General features: G+C 47.6%; 1 protein-coding gene across 3 annotated transcripts in view; it reads right to left on the bottom strand.

Annotated features, from left to right (window-relative positions):
- The window catches only part of NRK (Nik related kinase), a 142,299-nt gene extending 119,663 nt beyond the window's left edge, over positions 1 to 22,636 (bottom strand). For all 3 annotated transcript variants that reach the window (XR_016350608.1, XM_075941116.2, XM_075941115.2), the window contains exons 1-2: positions 22,337 to 22,636; positions 14,441 to 14,506 (exon numbers count right to left, since the gene is read on the bottom strand). Coding sequence is in view for 2 of the 3 variants with exons in the window: in XM_075941116.2 (XP_075797231.2) it covers positions 14,441 to 14,506; positions 22,337 to 22,378 (108 nt within the window). In the remaining variant the exon portion in view is untranslated. The remainder of the gene's footprint in view (positions 1 to 14,440; positions 14,507 to 22,336) is intronic.
- Positions 22,637 to 24,335: the final 1,699 nt, after the last annotated feature.

Raw genomic sequence — 24,335 nt, 5'->3', positions numbered from 1 at the left:
TATAGGTTTAGTGACAGGAATTCAGCATCAGAACCAAGAAGACTACTCACATCACCTCTATTCCTAGTTCCCTCTTCTAACCATTAGTTAATACAGTACTTCCTCATTTGAAAAAAAAAATCACAGAAATATATTATTTATAGTGCAGTAGCACCTAAGAGCCATTTTGCTTTCACTGTTCACTATAGCCCAGACTGTCCCTTATTCAGGAAAAATCCATATCAGGGACTAAAAAAAAAAAAGACCACAAGGTTCCCTGTCTAGAGTTCCCTTTGGACCACTCCTTTACTCAGACCCAAGAGACAACTGGGGAACTAAGGAAAAGTGACCTTAAAAACTGTTTTATTCTTTGAAAGTCTGATTAGAATTATACAGTGTGATTAGATCTGCAAATGTACGCTGAAAGATTACAAATGCATTTTAAAAACAAAAATTTGCTGAAAGCCAGTTATTCTTTTATTTTCTTTCCAAGATCCACATTCAGGATACTGTGCCATCTCAGATCAGTCTCACTGTCCGATACAGTGGTATCAGAAGAGTAGATATCACACAGCAACCATAGTTATCTGACTAAATAATGAGAACAACACAATGGTACATCAGGCCTAACGCTGAGATCACCAAACTCACTTGTCACATACCCATGTGGCTTTGCTACCTTCAAGTTGGCATGCCCCTTGACAGTTACTGATACCAAATTCATTCATTCATTCAATCAATCAATTTTAAGCTCTTTGGAACAGGCATTTTCTTTTCCAATTCCTGCCTTGTATAAGCAGGGTGTGCTTCTTTTACAGCATCGTCTAAATACTAAATAGCCATTATAATCCAACATGCAGCATTTCTGGTGGAAAACTATGGCTGCATTCTCAGATCAGACTGTAAACTCTTTGGGTATGTCTACACTGCCACCCTAGTTCGAACTAGGGTGACTAATGTAGGCATTCGAACTTGCAAATGAAGCCCGGGATTTAAATATCCCAGGCTTCATTTGTATGTTCCCGGGCGCCGACATTTTTATTCCTCCTGCAAGGAGGTTTAACGGTACTCGAATTAGGAGCTTTAATTCGAACTACCTAGTCCGTGCCGCGTGTAGCCGCAGGGCAGGTAGTTCAAACTACGGTGCATTTAAAAATGGCGGCGCCCAGGAACATGCAAATGAAGCCCGGGATATTTAAATCCCGGGCTTCATTTGCAAGTTCGAATGCCTACATTAGCCACCCTAGTTCGAACTAGGGTGGCAGTATAGACATATCCTTTGGGGGTAGGGACCATCTTCCAATCTGTCTTTTAACACCTGGGTTTCCTGACCCATGAGTAGAGCTCTTGGGTGCTACTGCAATATAAATAACTGAGCAAGGATTTGAGCACACACCTCCTAGTCCTGCCAGGTGTCGATCACAGGACACAGCAAAGCAAAGCACTGCAGCATAAGCTGGTGCTTAATTTTAAGCACATGAGTAGCCCCACTGATTTTTGAGCACTCAGGCCACTGAACTTGGTATGATCAAGCCTGCTCAAGATAATTATCCAGCCCTTTCCCCTAAAGTCCAAACGGAAGCCAATGATTCATTTCTTTTTTTGCTTGTTTTACCTCTTGTAAATTATAGGCCTGGTTCCCTCCTACCTTTCATCCTGTGCAAGGCAAGTAAGAAATGCTAGCGGATCTGAAAGACAGCACAATACACCCTCTCTCACAGGTGTAATTGGCACCCATGGGCTGGGAAGTAATTAAGAATCAGATCCAGTATATACACATAATTTGAAAATGCCAAACCTAATTATTTGCCAGGTTTTACTATTGGCTAATGGTTGAAGTGGCATCTCTGATTTACTGTGTTTCTCTCCTCAAAGGATCTTGTATTAAAAGCACCTCCACTGCTGCGAGTTTTTATGTACGGATTGTTTTACTTTTGATACACTAGATATAGACTTCACAATCTTAGCAAATACTTAAGAGGGATTCAATTAACGATAACCAGTACTTTATGACATGCATGCACTACTATTTTCAGTTAAAGTGCTGAATACAATTCGGCTTTGCCAAGCCGCTAAGGAGATAAGCAAAAAGGAAAAAAAAATATCCAGCTCGTACTCAGCAAGCAATTATGAGGAAAATACTATTCCTGGATTCATACTCAGATACTTGCAGGGTATTTCTACTTCCCCCCTATATTCATGTGAAAAACCACCAACTTTCTGCTGTCTATCAGCTCATAACATACATCGAACAAGGCTCTGCTGGACTTGGCTTCCAGGTGAGCATGATCAAGGGTATGGTGCACCCACTGTTGTAGATACAAGTCTGCTGCATTCCCCAAACCCTCTTCCCATCCACCCTTCATTACACAGCCTCGTTCTGGCTCTCAGCCTCGATGTAGGGACTTAGCAGGATGATCAGTGTGCAGGCTCTAGTCTTGCCAAGCTCAAGCAGTCAAGGACCATGAGTCACGTTCCCCACAATCATGAGATTGGTCTCAAAAGAATTATTTTTAGGTTATTTCTATTTGCCTTTGATTTTAAGCCTCTAGGGTTCATGTTTTCAGGCACAGGAAACCATGTGGGTTAGAAACATTTTTTTTTTTTAAATAATGAAGGCAGAAATTCTTACTTCTAAGATTGCAAAATACTGAATGCTGGGACTGGCCATTCAGACTACTCGTGCCTCCAAAGAACTCCGCTGGCACTGCACTGAGAGGAACCAGTGCTTTGGTTGATGGTTGCAATAGAACTGCACGGGCAAACGGCGCTAACCAAAGGTAGGCTGAGCCTTGGGGGAAATCTCGTCCTAAATAAGAACCTGGCAATTAGTGAGCACGACTCTTTCCACTGTGGCATCATCTGCAGGCAGAAGGGAGAACAAGCCTCTGTGGCTTCTAGCTACCCCAGGAAAAACGCAAACAACACACAGCCCCATTGCAGCTGGCACCCTCTCACTGGCCGAAGTGCAAAGAAGCATCAGCTGTATATGTTTTTTTCTTTATTAGAAAGGAAGAAAATGAAAGGAGGAAGCCTCCTGAAGAGTGTGTGTGTGGAGGGCATGTGCATGTATTTGAACCTAGGTTAAAGAGTTGAGAGGATGAAAGATGCCTAGCAGTGTATGGGGTGTATGTATTTGATTAAAATCACGTGTCTGTGGTTTTAAATCTAGAGTGCCATACTACAATCCTCCTCACACAGAACCGTGAGTCTCTGCTCTAGTATATACACACACAACGATGCCGCAATTAACCTCTCACCGCCTACACCAGGACGGCTTGTTCAGAGTTACGGACAACCTCCATTCCCCAGGCGAGGTGTACGAAACTTGGCGCTTCTGCTGAAGTAAGTATTAAGGTAACGTATATGGACAGTGGACTCTTAAAACGTAAGCCTTTACAAAGAAAGCCAACATGCAAAACAATATTATGACCAGTCACCGGTGAGATCTGAAGTTATATTTTACCATTTTCTAAAAATTAAACTAAGTCCCTATTTGTCTTGCCAAAACACCAGAGCCCTAATGACTATGACTGGCCTGGAAACCTTAATGGACCACAAATAAGAAACTGTGGGATTTAAATGGCGCTGTGCCGATCTGATGTTTTAAAAAGAACTGGGCTTACAACATGATCCGGGGATGACAATGTTGCACTTAATTAATGATAAAGGACTAACATTCCTCCAAGAAAGGCAGTCTTGGCTGCCCAGCCCTCATAGGCAGGCCGTTAAAAGATTTCAGCCCAGTCCTTATGCCTGAGCACGTTCAATTTCTGTCTTACAGTGAGCATAATAGTAACATTTCTGAAGTTTAGCCTGCAAGTATATGCCTTAGGCAGTGCCATCAAGAAAGGCTTTCAGCATAGTCCGTGGCTTTCACACTTCATAATTTAGCAAGGCCACGTGACAATTCTTCCCTGACCAATAAAAGTACGTATGGTGTGGCTCCTTCTGGATGGCCTCGATTATTTAATAAAAAAATAATTATGCAAAACATACAACTTGCAAATTGTTTAAGAGACACCAAAGTAGGATGCATTTTTCGCTATACCCCTGCTACTGTACCAGGTATCCCTGCTATTAAGTCACCCCAGTATACATCCATTCCACACTAAAGTCACTGATGCTTGTAGGAATTCATGCATTATAAGCCCTCCCATTCCCTGCTCTTAAGTTGCACACAGAAAAAACAACAATTTGTGCAAATGGAAGTCGGCCGCGTGAAAAAAAATTCCCCGCTTTAAGTTGTTTCGCTATAAGTCCAAGTTTTTTGGAACATATCTCGGACTTACAGCAAGGACGGCCTGTACATCACCATTGCAGTTGCTCCTAGCTCATGCCAAGATTAAAGGGGTGCAACTCCAAAAGGCAGCTGTGTAAAAATACTATCCTACTCAGCAGACCTGCTCCTTGCATGTATTCAGAATCACCCTTAATCAGAGACGTTTTTACGGTGTTTTGTTTCTGTTAGTCCTGCAGAACCACTGAAGCTATGGGAGAGTGCGCAGGAGTCCACTATCAACAGAATTCTTGACTATGGGTAGGTCTATACTGCACTTGGAAAAGCAATGGCGGCATTTGTAGACGTATGCAAGCTAGCTGTAACCTAGCTCTCTTGGGTTCCGACAGCACTGAGCCGATGGTGTGGACTGGCTGGCCAAGCGATTACCCAGTGTTCCAGGCAGGCTTCTACAGCTCACGCCGAAGCCCATTTTGCCACAAGCATCGGAACGCAGGTTAGCGAGATTAAGGCTAGCCTGGGAATCTCTACATCATGCTGTGACAGCATCATGAACCACATCGATGGAGACTCTGCGGCAACGCCCGCATAAGCCCATTTACTCGTTTAGATTTAAGCAACCAAAAAAGAGCACCCATCCTAAACTTTAGGAGACCTTATTAGTTACACGATCCTTTCAGGGCAACACCTAACAGTGAGAGCCCCTCGTCGGTGCTGACTTTAAGTGCTCCAAGGCTCAATCACCCATGAAGAAAAAAATAGGGGGTGCTTAGCATCCACCGGCCGCATCAGCTGGTTGGAGGTGCCCAGGGAAGGACGCGGGGGAGGAGTGGTTCTGAGGTAAGAAGTAGAAGAGTGAGGGCAGGGGAAATGCAAAAGTTAGCACCTGTGCAGCCTCTCCACACCCCCACCGGCCTGCAAGCACATATATCCCCAAACAAGATCGTCCTGCCCCTGAGATTTCCTAGAGAGACGCACTCCCCAGCCCCCGGCCTCGGCCCCTCACGAACCCTTATTGCGAAAGAAAGCCACCGTTCCGCACCACGCCAGAGAAGGGAATCTCAAAGTCCAAAGGCCTCATCAAAAGGGGTCACACAGAAGTCATGAAGGCTGCAGGGATGTCATGGGTGGTCTATCTGGGCCTACACAAATCTGTGCTGTGCGAGAGGGAAAGAGCCCAGGTTGAGTCTTGGAGCCCACGCTGAGCTTAATGGATCGGCAGTGGCTTTCCAGAGCTCATTTTAAAGTAGTGGTGGGCAACCAAGACTAGCCAGCGGCAGCACGAGCGGCCCTCCTTTGTCTCAGAGGGCTGCACAACTGAAATCCAGTGGTGGGCAACCCGCAGCCTACTGGAGCACCACCTGTGGCCCGCGCACCCCTCAGCGCTCCCTTCCCCCCCCCTGCTTCTCGGGCGCTGGAGCCCCGCACTTACCGACTCCTCCCCTTTCCTTCCTCCCAGCACTTGCCAAATGCCAAGAATCGTCTGATCTGTGCTCCGTCTCCCCTCCACCTCCTCCCTCTCCCAACCCATTCACAGTGGTCCCAAAGTGCTGGGAGGGAAGGGCAGGAGTCTGAATGTGCAGACCTCCTGTGCCCCAGTGCGCGAGAGGCATGGGGGAGAGGGGCAGAGAGGGGGTGTGGGCTGCAGGTGAAACCGCGGGCCACCGGCTCCCCACCACCGTTCTAAAGCCTGGTTTGGGGTAGATGAACGACTCTAAACATGATACCAGCTATATGTGTGCCTCACCTATCCACTACCCGGTTTTTCCAAGGTCCCTCTTGCTGGAAGAGCATCCTTGTGTTTAAGGCACTGGACCAGAGGCCAGAAGACCTAGGCTCTATTAGTAGATCTCTGCTGCATGCTCAGTCTCCAATGAGCCTGACAAGGCGACTAAAAGGCATAATAAAAAAAATCTACAGTATGTTTCTTCCCAAATTTAGCCATTACAACGGATGCACACATACATCCCTACTGCAACGGACCCACATCGGAGGTGTGACCCAGCTGGGGTTAAACAGCTCACAACCACTCAACAGTTTAGGGGCAGAAGTGAAGAACTGGTGATGCCACATGGGTTAATCTGGGTAGGCAGATACTACAGCTCAGATTTTTAGTGGGCGGTATTGCCATGCTCACCATCTCCATGCCGCCCTGATTTAGGAGCCAAATTCTCATTCGCAGGAGGGATTTAGGTAGGATTTAGGCGTCTATGTACCTAAATCCCTGCAAAAACGAGAATTTGGCTCCTAAATCAGTTAGGCCTGCAACGCTTAGCAGATCAACAGCTGAAGAGCTTTAAAAATCCGGACCAGGACACTAAGGCTGTGTCTAGACTGGCAAGTTTTTCCGCAAAATCATATGATTTTGCGGAAAAACTTGCCAGCTGTCTACACTGGCTGCTTGAATTTCCGGAAAAGCCCTGACGATCTCCTGTAAAATCATAAGTGCTTTTCCGAAAATACTATGCTGCTCCCGTTCGGGCAAAAGTCTTTTTCCGAAAGACTTTTGTGCGAAAGGACCAGTGTAGACAGCACAGTTCTGTTTTCTGCAAAAAAGCCCCAATGGCGAAAATGGAGATCGGGGCTTTTTTGCGGAAAACCGCGTCTAGATTGGCCACAGATGCTTTTCTGCAAAAAGTGCTTTTGCGGAAAAGCATCCTGCCAATCTAGATGTGCTTTTCCGAAAATGCTTTTAACGGAAAACTTTTCCGTTAAAAGCATTTTTGGAAATTCATGCCAGTGTAGACGTAGCCTAAGCGTACGACAGACACCCATGCTGTATAGCCGGAAGAGGGTAGACCCTGGCCTTCCCCTCTCTCCTACAACAGCACAGTGCTTAGTCCTTATTCGCAGGGGAGAGTGCCACGCACGGCCGCTCCCACGCCATGTGCTGCGGCAGCCAAGTAAGCCTGAGTCAGCTCCCAGCCACGCCACCCTAGGCTGACACTTGCAAGACAAAAGCCTGAGGTCATGTGGTTGCAGACTGAAGAGGAACTGAAATCAGAGTGTCACACAACACTCATTTCCTCCCTGGCTGGGCTTCAGCTTGCGCGGTGCAGTGAGACTCATCCACATGGCTACAGTCGTTGCTGGGCCAGGGCGGCTTCATTGCTCTGGAGCTCTTACAAGGCCAGCCTGGAGCTATGCAGCTCCCCCCTGGAATCAAGCCCAGGACACCCAGGTAGTGGTGGGGGTCACTAAAAGAGCGTCGGCTATGTGATCTAGGTGGCAGGGGCTCGCGCAGATGGGCACACCCAGGGAGAGGGGGATAAGATGACCCCTGGAGCCCTGGCCTGCCCCGTTCCTCCCCGCCCCAATCCCGCACCAGGTGGCAGCCCTGGCTCTCTGGCTCCCCTCCGCCCTCACCAATCCCTCATCTCGAGGCGGCAGGGCTCTGGCTATCAGACCCAAGGTGGCAGCAGCAGGGCACAAGTGCTGTGGCAAGAAGGTGCTGAGTCTGCAGTTTAAAGTGATCGATAAATACCCACTTTTCCCATTGCCGCCCTTACTTCTGCGCTGCTGCTAGTGCTGCTTTGCTTTGGAGCCAGACACCAAGCCAGGAGGTGCTGCGCCCCAGTCCGCCTCGAGAGCTGGGTAGCACGCTATGTCATTTTGGCGGGTGTAAGTGACTACAGACACAAAGAAAGGAAGGGTCCAATCAAATAAGTTTGAGAAGCACTGCTACAGGCCGACCTGTGGCACATCCATGCACATAGCCCTACTGAAGGGTGGCCAAGTAACCAACCCCACGAGGAGCTCCGAGCATCTTTGCGCTGCAGACCGGGGCAATGACTTCCAAAGCTCCAGGGAATCTTTAAGGGGGAGCAAGATGGAATTCTCTCCACAGGGACCCTGCTTTGTGGGTTGGTGCAGACGGGGTCCAAGCAAGGACCCAGTGACTGTACTTCTTGGTTGCATGCTCTGTAAACACAAGGGCTACCTCTATACTGGCACCCTTTTCCGGAAACGCTTAAAACGGAACAGTTTTCCGTTATAAGTATTTCCGGAAAAAGCACGTCTACATTGGCAGGATGCTTTTCTGGAAAAGCACTTTTTCCGGAAAAGCGTCCATGCCAATGTAGACGCGCTTTTCCGCAAAAAAGCCCCGATCGTCGTTTTTGCTATCAGGGCTTTTTTGCGGAAAAGAAATCTGTGCTGTCTACACTGGCCCTTTTCCGGAACAGTTTTCTGGAAAAGGACTTTTGCCCGAATGGGAGCAGCATAGTTTTTCCGGAAAAGCACTGATGATTTTACAGTAGATCATCAGTGCTTTTCCGGAAAAGCAAGCGGCCAGTGTAGACAGCTGGCAAGTTATTCCGGAAAAGCAGCTGATTTTCCGGAATAAGTGGCCAGTGTAGACACAGCCAAGGGCTTTCCAGTTCGCCTATGCACAAGGGAGTCAAGGGAAACTCCTTACACGAGGGTGCACGGTTGAATGAAAGGATAAAGGCAAAACTTTCAATGGTATTAAATTCGCCATCCTCGCTAACAGTCTCAGAGTGACCAAGTCTCATCATTTTACCACGAGTTGCATGCTATCCGATTTTTCCTTAATGCCTCTGCTTGTGGAGTCATGCGAGTTCATAAGCAACTCAGCTGCCACTCAAAAAGAAAGAAAAAAACCCAACCCCAAACTATGTTTTTAGCCATCATGGCTGAAGATAAAAGTACGAAAATGTGAAACCTAAAGCCTAAAAAAAATAAATAAAAGGAAACTAAAAAGAACCCCAAATGTATCATTTTATAAAGCTGGAATATTTCTTAGCCAAACTCCTGATTGTGTGTGTGTGACTCATGATTTTTGAATGCTTGAGGTTGCCAATATTGGGATCTGCAAACCTGATCCCCCCATATGTTGTTTGAAAATGTATTCCTCTAGCTTTAATTCACTTAAAGTGTACAGATCCTAGCATCAGAACTGTTCTGTGCAGCTCTAACGTTACTGTGGGTCAACTACATATGTTGACTGGCGTTCCTGTTACAATCTTTATTACAATCTTCCATTTTAATTGGCAAAGAACTGAAACTAGGACTACAACACCAGCAGAGAGAGAATTTTTTCTCCCTCAAAAAAGTCAGTTAAGCAGTGTTTTCTATGTAATGATGAGCCTCCAATTTTGTTTTTTACAGAATTATGTGCTCGCTTAAAAAAATCCCCACAACACAACAATTCTGATTTTCGAGATCCAGCTGGTATGCTTAGCTGATTAGGATTTAATTTGTTGAACCTGAGTTGTGTTTTAAGTTGTCTGTGTGTATATTTAGTTATTTTTGTATGTATAGAAAATATGGCTGCCTCTGAAGACTGAATACATGCTCCTGTGACATCATTAACTCTAGTTGGGCTAGCCTTGTGATCATAAATATTTTAGCCAGAAAGTAATGCTTCAACTAGACGCGAACTTAAAATGATGCCAACATTCACTAACCTGTCTCTATCAGTCCTAGGTAAATACATACCAAAACCAATGATATACCAGAATAAAATATGTAAAATACCCTAATCTTGATTTTTAATGGCCACTTTAAATACAATATTCCCATTAGCAGTTGCCAGTCTCTTTGCTCTATGCATTTAACCTCTGTGTTTGCAAGTTATCTGCAAACAGATTGCATTTTCAACAAATTTGTTTAGTATTCAAATTTTTTCATTATATGGCATTTACAAATACATTTGAGCATGGGATTATGTGAAACCAGTTCAAATTGAGTATTCGGCTGATTGTTTAATAGTCTAGGGGCTTTGTGTCTGGTTACCAAAAGTCACATTTTAATGTTTACATTCCTTGACTGGATGACAACTTTACACTTCTGCCAAGAGTAACTTATTTCTTGATTAAACAGATCTTTGTCAATTGGCCCAAAATTGAATGGTAAAAAATATTTGTAAGAAGAAAATGCTAGTGGTAAGAATGTTCACAGCCAGCCAATAATTAAGCAATGCAAAATAGGCTGACTTGAAAATAGGGCCCAAGTTCAAATAACTCACAAACAAACTGGAATTGCTTTTCGATCTTAAGTACTTTAAGGTCCAGATTCTGGTATCAACCACATAAAAATGTGACTCTAGCCTGCAGATTTATGAAGCTGTAACCAATTATTACAAAGTCTGTTTTATTGTCCTATTAACAACAGCCTTATTTAAATTCTTATTTTACAGTGATTATTTTCCATTCCCAGATATCTGAACGGACCCTTTTACTTGGAAGTGTTACCCAATCATATTCATCCTTGTTCCATACATTCCCCCAAATACAAGGCTCTCCTTCACTTCTATGAACAAGTGCCTCAGGCACTACCCTTAATTAGTATTATCAACATTTCTTACATGCTTTTGCACTTAGATTTTAATGTTCAACTGAAACATATGATCTCTCAAAACTTTCTTTTTCAGTAAATAAACTGAACTATGTTTTTTCTTCCTGTTCTTGGGGTAATTAAGGAGCAGCTGATTAACCTCAACACAAAAAATGTTTAAAAGATGACCTAGATAGCAATAATTCTCTGTTATACCAGGATTTATTTTATAGTATGAGGGAAAATTATGTGGCAGGCAGCAGCAATATTCATTTTGCTGGCAAAGGTTCTTTCCTCTGTAAAATCTATGCAATCCCACAGACTTCACTACCTCTAAAAGTTTGTTTTCTGATTTGCCTCTTGGCACTCAATTCTCTACATAGGACTTCATAATCCTTGCCGCTACCCCAGTAGCTGGAAAGTTAGGATACAAATTTCAAGGTTTCAAATAAAAAAATGAAGGGAGGAAAGGCAGAACACACAGCATATCAACAGTATTGTCTTAGCGACGTATCCCGGCTTTTCATGAGGTATCTGCAGCTCTTTAAAACCTAAAAAGGGGACCAAAGTGTGGAACCAGTAGTTTTATATTAAACACTAAGGCTACATCGACAGGGTTTTTGCACAAACATCCACACCTCAAGCACATTTGTAAACAAGAAAATTTACAGTAGAACAGCAGAACAGAGGGCTTTTTGCGGTGCAGGTGTACCTCTATGAGGAATAACTCCTTTTTGCACAAGAATTCTTGTGCAAAAAGATGTGTGCGGACGCTCAACAGGGGCTTCTTGCGCAAAAAGAGCCCATCAGGAAAAGCACAGGTGCTCAGATGGCTATTCTGTGAATGGCAAACAGAGCTTTCTTGCACAGGAGCGTCCAAGCAGTGTGGACGCTCTCTTGCACAAAAGCACATCGTTTTTGCGATGTGCTTTTGAGGTGTGGAGGCGCTTTTGCCCAAGAAGTGTTTGCGGAAGATCTCTTCCCCAAGAAGCCTGCAGTATAGATGTAGCCTAACGTGCCTCTGGGAAACAATTATCAGAGAGGTAGTCGTGTTAGTCTGGATCTGCAAAAGCGACAAGGAGTCCTGTAGCACCTTATAGACTAACAGATGTATTGGAGCATAAGCTTTCGTGGGCAAAGACCCACTTCGTCAGATGCATGTCAAAGATGAAGTGGGTCTTTGCCCACGAAAGCTTATGCTCCAATACATCTGTTAGTCTATAAAGAGCTACAGGACTCCTTGTTGCTTTTGGGAAACAATGTAACTTGGGCATCCCAGCCTCTTTCCAGTGGAGACGCCTCCGCCACCCCGTTGTGATAGATGAGATGAAGGAAAACCCCAGTCTTCCCCACCAGATCATACACAATCAGTGCCTTCCCTCACATGTCTTTTCCCCCTTCTTTTCCTGCCTCTGATACCTCTTACTTTTCCTCTTCTTTTTGCCTTTCTTGCTATGTGCATTGTGACGGACCCAGCGGGGTCCGCACTGAACCAGGAAGGGGGACTGCCCCCTCTCCCCCGGGCCCGGGAGGACAGGCCGGCAGCACGAGCAATCGGCATAGCCCCGGCCAGGCTGAGGTCTTGCGCAAGAGAATGCGCACGACCCCGCGTCAAGGGAGGCGGGGCCAGACACGGCTGCAGCGTGCGAGCCAGGCGCCCGGGAAGCGCTCCAGCGGCCCGGGGCCGGGCGAAGGGGGGCGGAGCTCCGGACCCCGGCCGTTACGCAGCATGGCGTGATGATGTCAGGGGGGCGGGGCTGGCCTAGATGGCGTCTTTCCCTGGGCCGCTTGAGGCGGCTAAAGGCGGCTCAGGGAGCAGCCGCTAGTCTCCCCCTGGAAAGACGTGCATCCCGCCCCGTTGGAGGGAAAGAAGAGCAATGCTGGGGACCCCAGGACACCAGCCGGACGGGGCCAACGGCTTGGGCGTGGTAAGTGCTTCGTGCGGATACCCAGGCAGGTTGGCAAAAGGCGGAGAGTGGAAGGAGCCCAGGGCAGAGCGCTTTTGGCACCCATGGGCAGGAGAGTTTCGGGGATCAACCCCACCTGTCGTGGAGGGAGCGCATTAGTTTCCCCCACTTAGGGCCCCGGGCTGGGACCCGATGGAGAGGGCAGGCCCGGGTCTCCCATGCCCCCCTTTACCTGCAGTCCCAGCCTACCCGACCTACCCGGTAGTCTGCAACCTTGGGAGTTGGGCGACTGCAAACGTTATCCGAACGCTTGCTCTCCATCTGGGAAGGACCTTTACCAGGGACAGGCCCCGGAATGCTTAACCCGGGGGGACACCAGAACCCTTAATGGGGACGGGGCTGTGAGTCTGCCTAGCCCCGGCACCGAACCGGCAACAGGTGATCGCACTCACGAACCCCCATCCCGGGAACAGGACCCCGGGACAAGAATATCTCAGACATAGACGGTGAGTCCACTAAACCCCCCTGCTCTTCCGAGAGGGGGAGCTCGCACCCGGTACATCCGTCACATGCACACTCACAGATACATTTATTCCTTTTCTAGCTTTTCATCAGCTGTGGTCTCCCTTGACTCGTCCCCGCGAACCAGAAGACTGCAGGAAGCTTGGAGCGGGAGAGTCCATGGGTGGATGGAGAGAGCCGGGTCACATAGGCCCTCAAAGCTGAGGGAGGGCAGCAAGACCAGAGAAGAGACCCTACACGAGTTGGATACAGCCTGAATCCTCTCTACGTGACCTTGTCTGGTGGCCAAGTGCATTACCAGGGCTGGCCTTACCATGAGGCGAACTGAGGCGGCCGCCTCAGGGGCCAGACTGCGGGGCAGGGTGCCACTAGGCCCCAGAGTGTAGAAAATTGTGTCTGCTGCTGGTTAGTTCTCCTTTATTGGGGTAGGTAGCAGAGCAGGACCACGAAAGGAGTGGAACAGAAGCAGGCAGAATTGAGACCTTTCAAAGCTCTGGCCCAAGCGAGGGGGTTAGAGGGTGTCCTTTGAGCTCCCCGCCTCAGGAGCCAAAATGTTGTGGGCCAGCCCTGGGCATTATCCAGCAAGGAGCAGGGACAGATGAAAACGGCTTGCAAGGAGCAGCCCATCACATTACTCTCTGCTGCAGGAGGATGCTTCTGGTGGGGATTATGGGGGATCCAAAACTAGAAAGCTTTCTCTATTGCTGCGGCCTCTCTCACCTGCCCTAATACTCCTCTTATTTCCCTTCTCCAGGTGGGAAACACTGCTCTAAATTCACTCTTTCTTCTTTTCAAATCATTCCTAGAGAAGGCCTCATAACTGAATGACCAATGTTTGTTCTCACTACTTCTTCCCCAAATCCACTCATTTAAACCAAGACTGATTCCCATCTTAAGGCAACCTGTAGATTCCATAGCATTGTATAGCATGCCCAGTGAATTATCCATTGACTTAATTAACTGATTGGTCGTTCTGCCCTCGGGATCCAGCAATGAACTGTAGCAATGGGAAGAATCAACTACTTGCCAGCTCTCCTGAAGAGCATGGCTAAGAAATTCACTCAGGCCCGAGCCTGACAGGGCATGGCTACTTTTGTTGAATTTTTTCCTGTGTCTTCTCCCCCAAATAAGGGGCACCACCTTACTGAGCAATATACTAATTATATCCCATGTTGAAATGTTTGCACTAGCTTCGCGTTGTACCTGCAAGCTATGAAAAATATTTTTAGAGTGAAAATGACAAGAATGAGACCCAGGTGGAAGAAATCAATGTGAGACCCACCATGGTACGTGGCCACACAAAAACATGAAAGTGTTACTGGAGGAAAATCACACACACACAGAGTGCTTCCACTGTTCAGGATCAGACACAGTTATACAGAGCAACAAAGCAAGCTATTACTGTAACAACCGTTTCCTCTTCTTCTATGTTGCCTGTTCTTTCCTATATAGGGCAACAGTTATAGCAAGAAAGTCAATTAAAAAGGCATCATACCTTATAGACTTGTCCATATGTCCCATTTCCAACTACTTGAACCAGTTCAAATATCCCTGCTGGGTCCTGTAAAAAGTACAGTAAATACTGTTATTCATTGAAAAGTGAGTAACCGCTTTGCCTTGGGAACACTATTGTTCAAACAGTATGCAAACACCCAACACATTTTCTCATAACAATTTATATCATAAATAGAGAATAATAAAGCTAAATAGTAATAAAATCAGCATTAAAAATAAAATAGGATGGATTTCTATTACAACTTTCAGCCATGCCTCTCAAAACAATTTATAAATATTAGTCAATGAAAGATCAAATACATGCACAGCCCAGATAAAGGCAGATGGGTAAACTGAAGTACACGGCAGTTACATGGTTTGCCCAAGGTTTCATGACAATTTAGTAGCAGACGCAGGAATGGAACCTACAAGTCTCATGTATCAGTTCTAACCATTGAGCCCAGCTAGAGGATAAATGTGGACAGCTCTCTTCTGCTCTGAAAGATTCAGGTTAGTGGTCTACAGAAAGAACAAACCAAAGTTACGAAATATTAAGAAAGTGTCTTATGACTCATTTGTGTGTGATTTAGCTGTAGCCTTACCAAAACCATCATAACATCGAGGCTACAATTAAAATGCAGTCTCATTTCGCAAGGTGGACTGAAGACCCAGGGAATAAAAAGCTTTTTGCCCACGTGCTGTGGCTTAGAATCCAGATTAGTACAATTCCTACTCGTTCAGCATACACTATATTAACACCCCCCCTTTGCCGCAAAGGTGGTGCGGAGATTCATCTTGTATCATTTCTCAAGTAGCCAGAGGACTCTGAAGAAGAATATGGATAAATAAACATGTACTCCTACAACTCAGCATATTAAGAAATCTGTTTCAGTTAAAACTTACTTGAGATATTTATATAAAACTATTCAGAACTCAAGAGACCAGTTTCTTGGTAGCTGGATGAGTAATTTATCACTCTAGCTCATTTCTTTGGAGAACACCATTGAGAAGTTTACGTGTAATATTATTAATACTGTGAATCTGTTTTTCACCACCTCTTTTAGCTAGCTATCATGTCAGTTGATATCTCTTGGTACCAATGTGCTATAGAGTCACATCATTTTCTCAGAAGTCCAGATTCTGTGATGCCAGCTCCAAAAGACCATTTTTTAGTATAGAAAAAATGTTTATCTGATTGAAGATTATTTCTCAAGTAAATTCTAGGATTTTTTTGCATGGAAACTATCCACCTAAGGATTGATCCAGCTGAGCTCACTTTGCTTGAGCAAATCCCCCTTGCAATAAACAGGAGTTTTTATACATAAATGAAATAGAGCCAAGTTTTTTGCCAGCAAAGTGTCTTGATAAGTATGCAATAGATTTCACCATGAGAACAATGTAACAGACTTCTACAACTGTGGTACCGTGTGGATATTCTAGAACCAAATAGCTCTGACAGCAGCTAAGCACAAGTCCTCCTTATAGCCATGAAGATCTATTTTTATCTTGCTTGGATTCTTCACTGTGTTCCCCGACAGTAAATCGGAATGCACTTATCTTCAGCTCTTTGTAGTTAGATGGTTTTTAATCATGTCCTTCCCAGATCTTCAAATGCCTGTGGATTTGCTTTATTTAACTAACAAGATGAAACCAGCTCAGACAGACTTTTAATTTATGCACATGCTCAGGTAAAAGGCACAATGAAATATATTAAAAATAGGAGAGAAATTACACCTAAGAGGCTAGGGACACTTTGGATTTGTCTACACTTGCACCCTAGTTCGAACTAGGGATGCAAATGCAGGCATTCGAAATTGCTAATGAAGTGGGGATTTAAATATCCTGAGCTTCATTAGCATGATCTCACTGGTACGCTAGATTGAATCACAGCTCCTCAAAAAAAATGAAGAGTAATGTTAGTTCGAACCAAGGGGGTTGGTTCAAACTAACGCGTCCCGGCACGTCCTGGTTCGAATCAGCTGTGATTCTAACTAACATTTCGGCAAGATCATGCTAATAAAGCGTGGGATATTTAAATCCCCACTTCATTAGTAATTTCGAATGCCTGCATTTGCATCCCTAGTTCGAACTAGGGTGCAAGTGTAGACATACCCTTTGAGTTTACCTTTTCTCGATTTTCAATATTGATCCTGCAAATTGCTTTTGCAGGAGTGAGGCTCTTGTAAAATGCTTCATTTCTACTGGTATGGGATTTAATCAGCTATGCTCTCTCTTTCAACTATGACAGAACCAGCAATAAGCCTATTGCTGCTGGGAGATCTAAAACATGATTTTAGGTGGACATTATAAAACCTCATTGGCTGGTGTCAGGATCCCAAGAAGCACAGTCAGGACTAAGGAACCACAGCAGAGGTTAGCCTGAGAGTGTGAACAGCAAACGAGTTCACAGTCAGGTTCCAGTCCAGGGTTAAAACCTAGGATCAATCGAAGTCAGGTTTCAAGATCCAAATCAGAATGTGAAATCTAAATTAAGCCAAGGTCAAAGTCAGGAGCAAGGAGCAGGAATGGACCTGGCAGCTATTGGAGATCCACACTGTTACCTGAACGCTTCCTGGAACAGCCCTGGGCTATGTCTAGACTGGCATGATTTTCCGTTAAAAGCATTTGCGGAAAAGAACGTCTAGATCGGCACGGACGCTTTTCCGCAAAAGCACTTTTTGCAGAAAAGCATCCGTGCCAATCTAGACACGGTTTTGCGCAAGAAAGCCCTGATCGCCATTTTCGCCATCAGGGCTTTTTTGCGCAAAACGGTTTTTAGCTGTCTACACTGGACCTCTTGCGCAAAAAAAGGGCTTTTGCCCGAACGGGAACGTCAAAGCATTTGCGCAAGAAGCACTGATTTCGGACAGTAGGAAGTCAGTGCTTTTGCACAAAATCAAGCAGCCAGTGTAGACAGCTGGCAAGTTTTTCCGCAAAAGCAGCTGCTTTTGCAGCCTTGGTGTTTATTTAGGACAGGGAATCAACCAGGAGCCACGAGGCTGGTGCCTAGCAGACCTCTTGAGGCAGGACTGTCTATGCGCAGAGTGGAACATGGGCAGCTAAGCAGCAAGCTGGCCACAGGAGTGGAGTCCCAGAGCATTTTCCCCACCCAGGGATCTTTCTCTATAAGGCGGAGGTGTGGAATTAGCAGTCGTGAATGGCACGCCACAATGAGGATGAAAGGAAGTTTAATTGCTCAGGAAATTCATGCGCTCAATGGTCACGTTAACTCTGCCTGTAATAACAGGGTGATAGAAAAGGGGGTTCTCTGTTTATGCAAATGCAAAACTGGGTTTATCTGCCTCAAAGAGCTTTCTCGTCCCATGTGGCCTACCAAGCCCAACCCTCTCCGGAACGGTTTGTGAAGGTGTTGAGCACATTAGGAAAAACCGATGCAGCTGGCAACTGGCTTCCACTATTGAAAATGAATGTTAACGTGACACCAAATCTGAGGGGAGGGAGGATAACAAATCCTGTCCATCACTTTTAGTAGCCCGTTGAATTTTCAGGTCTCAAATCCCCAAAGCAATGAGTGCAGCCAGTATTCTTGGCCATCTCTCTCCTTTAACCAAAGCCCAGCATTAAATCAGGCTCTGTCGGGGTCACAAATTCTGGGCTCCAACTTAGATCTGCCTCCCCAGCTGGCACGTTATGGTTAAGTCCTCACACTGGGCCAAGTTCTTAATGATCTCAGAGGCAGGAATCCTCTTTGATGTAATGCTTCCTCTCAGCACACATTTCAAAACTCTGTGGCCCGTATAACCCTTCGCCACCTACCCACTGCCAAGTGGCTACATTTCCTTAGACCAATGCCAAACTTCGGATCCAAACATTCATCACTTTGAGGTTAATTACTATAATGCCCTGTACCATATGCTGGTCTTTGTGCTTTCCTTTATCATCTGCGGAGTGTTGAAAAGACAACAGCAAGACTGCTGACCTGGATGCCACCTGGGCGACATATTACTGCTCTGCAGGGTGGCGTGCCAAATGCTGCACACCACAGGATACCAACTGAAACGCACTTTTTATGAATTTGGCAGCCAAGCAAGAGACAAGAGTTTGCAGTTCTGACTTTTTTGCTGGGCCTCTCTCCCTCTTTGCAGGAACAACAACCAAAATCAAAAGGTATTTTAGCCATGGGGTTGCCCATATAAAATGTACAACCCTGGAAGTTCTGCAACAAATGTCTACCATTAGCTCACCAGCGCAGCACCGGGTGACAGCCTGGTCTGGAAGCTAAATAGTAGCACAACTCCACCCAGATGCTCCAGGCATGTTTGGAATCCATGGGCCAGACCACTGCTGTAGGGGGCCTGGGAGGAGGACATCTCTGTTACGATTCTCTCAGCCCATCCCACTATGGGCACGTCTAGAGTACGTTTTTTTTCCGAAAGGAGATATGGAAATACGGTGCTAATTTGCATATCTTCTTCCGATCGCTTTTTCTAAAGCGGGTTTTTCGAAAGCAAAAGTAGTCTGGATGAGGGTTTTTTTTTTTTTTTAAGGAAAAATCCCTCTTTCGAAAAACCGTGTAAACCTCATTTTTTGAGGAAGAGCAGTTTTTCCGAAAAAGGAGTGCTTTTTCTGAAAAAAACTGCATCCAGACGACTTTCACTTTTGAAAAACCTGCTTCGAAAAATGTGATCGAAAGTAGATATGCAAATTCCCGCAAAATTAAAACGTAGGTTAGATGTACCGTAGGGTGCAGGGAAGTAAAGCAATTTGCCGGAAGGCCATGTGCCTTTGCCGTGATATTGCCCTCTATTGGTTGCCTCTCACAACGATGCGATAGCGCTACCTGGCGTTCATTTGGCCATGACCGGCCCAAGGATTTGGGGCTTTACAAAATAGATACACAGGTTCGATCTCCCTGGTTTGGCACCCTCGGGACCTGATTGGTCCCACACAAGGGAATTTGCCAGACCAGAGGAGGCCGGGAGGTGGGGGAAATGGGAAAGGTGCCAGTTTCTCTGCTGGGTTCCTCTCCCTGGCCACTGGGCTCTGCTGCCCCTTGCCCCAACAGCTCTGGCAGCCTTGCCGGCTCCACCGTCCCGTCGGGCTCTGGGGGCCCCACCAGCCCTGTGAGTTCCAGTGGCCCCGGCAACCCTGCCCCATTAAGTCCGGCGGCCCCTCCGGCTTTGCTGCCCTGCATGCTCTGATGTTGCCAGACCACAGAGTCCCAGGCCACAGGGTCCAACCTAGCTTATGACTGTAGATGAAACTTTTCCCCCTTCCTTTCTGTGGGGCTGGAACCATGCTAGCCTCTGCCTGTCCCGCCTCCAGCATGGAGCCACGCCTGCAGCCTCTGCTGGCCCCCAGAATCATGCTGGGCTGTCACACATGTGGATCCAGGGGGCACTTTGGGACACTTTAGTATTGACCTATTGAGGCCTAGACCTGACGGATTCAGGCTCTCTGGGGTAAAACGACACTTGGGAGACTTGTATGGAGTCGTCTGGCTTTGAGAGCCGGCAGGCTGCTGTACAAAGGTATTCTCCTGCCTGCTTACACAGGATTCTGAAGCTTAGGGATGCAAAAATGCAGTTAAAAATGTAACCTTGTAACCACTAAAAATCGTAGCGGTTACATGGTTCCATGCACTGCAGGGCCCACAGCGAAGTCTCCTTGGGCGTGGAACCGACAGGGGCTGCACCGGCCCTGCTCCTGGGGAACCAGCATGTCACCTGCAGCAGGGGTTGGGGAATTGGCCTGTTACAAGCAGGGGCTGCTCCGGCAGGCACCATGGAGCTACGAGGTGGGTGGGGAGCTGTTCCAGCCCTTTCAGGTTAACCAGTTAACCTTTTACATCCCTACTTAAGATGAGACGACCACTTAACCTTAAGAGGGAACCTTCCTCCCTTCATCTCACTGGTCCAAGCGTAGCTACATTTCATGTTAAATTTTGGCTTTCCTGGCTGTGACCGGGTCAGCGAGTCCGGTTCCATCACTGCAATCCTAGCACACTGCAGAGCTTTTCTTTTTCCTGTTTCTGGGGTTTGGAATCCTCACCACATGATTCCTTCCCAGGATTTTCCAAGCCCTCTCTTAAAGTCATAGTTAGAAATGATCTTAGTTTGGTTTCCTTCTTTGAGGCTGGATCCGTTTCGCCACAGTTTTACTAGTTTTTTCCCCTCCCTGGATCGGAGGAGGGCATTAGAATAGCTGTGGCTGGACTGGCATGATATTTCCGCTTGTCTTTTAAAAATCTAAGCTGGCCACCTAAGTTGCATTGTGCACCACCGTGTTAACTGTTTGTGGGCATGAAATATTAACAGGGGTCGTTTTATGGCGCCAGAGCTGGTTTACATTAAAACCTTGGAAGCTGCAAGAGCAGGCACGATACGAGTATGTATAAGCAGCTGTATTCATGTCAGCTTTGTTGGCCTTGCAAAAATATAGCGTGCACTAGGGATGTTAAATTGCGGTTATCTGGCTAATTGTGTAGTCGATACAATTTGTGTCAACTACGTGATTCGTTGATTAGGACCGTCCTGCAGAGACGGAGGGAGGATAGCTGCCGGGGCTGGCTTGAGCTGGGACTGAGCAGTCCTGGCTCTGGAAGCCACCTGTGCTGCAACACTGCATTAGGGCCAGGCTCTTACTGTACTTAAGAGGCACAGGCGCAGTGCCCCAGACCAGCATGAGCCGGGACTGTTAGCCACCGCCCACTGCAGGGAGACGCTGCTTTGCGGCAGCCTCCTCTATCTCTCCGTTACCTTTGATAAAGGCAGCGGGGGCGGGGCAGGTGACACAGCGGAGCTGGCGCTGGGGGAAGCTGGCTTTTAAGCTCCTGTCCCCTGCTGCTTCTATGAGAAGCGAGAAGTCGATACTCCAGTCCACTACTCACTAACATACCTAGCGTGTTCATGTCTGCACACATGCACTTCATCCCAGGAGTCCTATTTACCACATCCACCCTCTTCCAGTGCCTTTGCAAGAGTCAAGTAATTCCTACTGAAGTCAATGAAAGTTAGTTACTGGAGGGGGCGAGACAGTGATGACACTGGAATATCTTTTTACTCAAATGAAATACCATCCCTGGACCCTAAAATTCTGCTTGTTTTATGCCTGTGAGTTGACTTGACTAAGATTATTGCAGGAGTGATTGCGTGCAGGTGAATACTTGAGGCTAAGTTTTCTGACAATGCACATGGGTACAGCTCCCTTGACTTCAGTTGTTTCACCCATTTACCCTATCAGGGCATGTGGTCCTTTAGGTGCATTTTAGAGGTACCGACACAGGCTGGATAAAATCCAGTTTGTCTTGTCCCTGCAAAGAATCCAGTCCCAGTACAAGGCAGCTACAAGGAGGTTTGCACAGCCTGTAGCCTGAGAGTGCTCCAAAGCAACCTAAATAACGAGACCTGTCTTTGGCTAGGCATCAGCTGCTTTTTCCTTACAGATGCAAAAGGAGCAACTCCATGTGGAGCCAGCGCGCTGCAAGTCAGCAGGGACTTGCCTCCATCCGGGGGGAAAAGTATCTCCCAACTAAAACTGGGGCAGGCTGGGAATCCTTTGCCCGTCACAGCTTAAAACCAGCTGCTGCACAAACCAAGCCCGGGCCAGACGGCTACTGCAGAGGAAGCAAACGCCCGGGGTGGGTGCAGCGCAGCAGAAAACCACTTTCTACACACCCCGGAGTTGACACCCGAGCACACCCTGCCCAGAACAGCAGCAGCAAGCGGGGGAGGAGCGGATCCTCCCGCAGAGAAACCCGCAGCACCAGGCGGCTGTGCGGGAGCAAACGCGCAGCCCCTTTAGGAGCCTGCTGCGCCCAGAGGGGAGCGCGGCGCAGCTCCGGCCAGGGGCAGCGCAAAGCCGAGGCGCAAATGAACGGGAGCCGGTCCCGCCTGGCCCCCCTCCCCGCCCGAAGGCTGCAGCCGGGGCCACTCACCCTGAGCGCAGCCAGGTCGATGTTGTCCAGGCTCCGGGCCATGGTGCCGGCGCTGGGAAGCGGCAGCGGGGCTGGCTGCAGGCGCGTGTGTGTGTGTGTGGGGGGGGGGGGGGATGCTGTGAGGGGGGGGGGCAGAGCTAACGGGCTCCTCCTCGCTCAGCCCTTGTCCGCCAGTCTGTCCATGGCCGCGCTGTCTGTCTGTCTGGGCGGGCAGCGCCGGGAACCTCCCCAGTCAGCAGCGAGCCGCGCTGCAGAAAAACAACTTTTGCCGAGACATTTCCTCGGGAAAGTTTGCAAGGAAGTGACGTGCCCGAGGGGGGTTTGGCGGCAGCCAGGGCGGGGGCGGGAGGGAATTGATGGGGGGGGGGGGAATTAAAAGTGCCCCCCCCCCCACGCCTCCCAGGGTAAAGCCCGCAGCATTAGACCGGGCTGTTTGGCTGGCGCCAGCAGGTGCCAATCCCAGCGGCCCACCTGTTGGCTTTGCTTTCTGCTGGGAGCCCGGGTCTGTTCTGGGGAGGTGTTTGGAAATACCCCCCCCCCCTTGTTTCGAAATAACAAGCGTCCGCAGAGCCCAGCCCGGTATTTCGAAATACGAACCCCTGCGTTCCTGGGGCCATGTCGCCACGGCGGCGCTGTTTCGGGATACCGCACGGCTCCCGGAATAGCTATCCCACGTCTATCGCAGCAGCCCGGTATTTCGAAATACGAACCCCTGCGTTCCTGGGGCCATGTCGCCACGGCGGCGCTGTTTCGGGATACCGCACGGCTCCCGGAATAGCTATCCCGCGTCTATCGCAGCAGCCCGGTATTTCGAAATACGAACCCCTGCGTTCCTGGGGCCATGTCGCCACGGCGGCGCTGTTTCGGGATACCGCACGGCTCCCGGAATAGCTATCCCGCGTCTATCGCAGCAGCCCGGTATTTCGAAATACGAACTCCTGCATTCCTGGAACCATGTCGCCACGGCGGCGCTGTTTCAGGATACCGCTCGGCTCCCGGAATAGCTATCCCGCGTCTATCGCAGCACCCCGGTATTTCGAAATACGAACCCCTGCGTTCCTGGAACCATGTCGCCACGGCGGCGCTGTTTCAGGATACCGCACGGCTCCCGGAATAGCTATCCTGCGTCTATCGCAGCAGCCTGGTATTTCGAAATACGAACTCCTGCGTTCCTGGAGCCACGTCTCCACAGCAGCACTGAATACTGCACGGCTCCCGGAATAGCTATCCTGCGTCTATCGCAGCAGCCCGGTATTTCAAAATAGATTCTGAAATCATGGGGCGGCCTAGTCCGACATCCCAGTAGCCCTCGTTCCATGAAGGGGAATTTCGGAATAGCAAGTTAGTTCGAAATCTGGTGCTGTGAGGACAGCGCCAAAGGACGAAATAAGCTGTTTTGAAATAGCATTGAAATAAGCTACGCCGTTTGAGTAGCGCAAATGGTGTTGCTTATTTTGCGCGAAGGAGACTTTGGAGACGCACCCTCGGGGAATAACGCTTATTCTGAAATAGTTATTTCAATACAGCATTAGCGTGGATGCTCCACTGCTGCTATTTCAAAATAGCTGCTCCCCAGAGTCGTTTGAAGTCATGATTCCCTAATGCTTCCTGAGGCTCTATGGTTATGTCTACACAGCAACATTGTTTTGAAATAACTAGCATTATTTCAAAATAACTTAGTCTGCATCTACACAGCAGGCAGTTATTTCAAAACAATGTCGAAATACTGTGACGCTGGAGGACTTCTTACTTTGATTCTTGCAATCCTCATTGTACGAGGAGTAAGGGAAGTCAGAAGACTGCACCAATTCGAAATAAGTGCCATGTAGATGCTCCCAATTTCGAAATAAGCTACACAATTGACAGAGCTCAATTTGCGTATCTTATTTCGAGGTAAGCCCTGCTGCGTACACGCACCCTAAGTCGTGGTAGCATGTCCACGTTCAGGGCATGTCTACACAGCAGGGCTAAAGCCGAAATAAACTACGCAACTTCAGCT

The sequence above is a fragment of the Pelodiscus sinensis genome, chromosome 13, assembly GCF_052426305.1.
Source record: "Pelodiscus sinensis isolate ZL-2025 chromosome 13, ASM5242630v1, whole genome shotgun sequence".
Taxonomy (NCBI): Eukaryota; Metazoa; Chordata; order Testudines; family Trionychidae; genus Pelodiscus; species Pelodiscus sinensis.
Note: the sequence above shows the minus strand (reverse complement) of the source record. Positions and strands in the feature narration are given on the sequence as shown.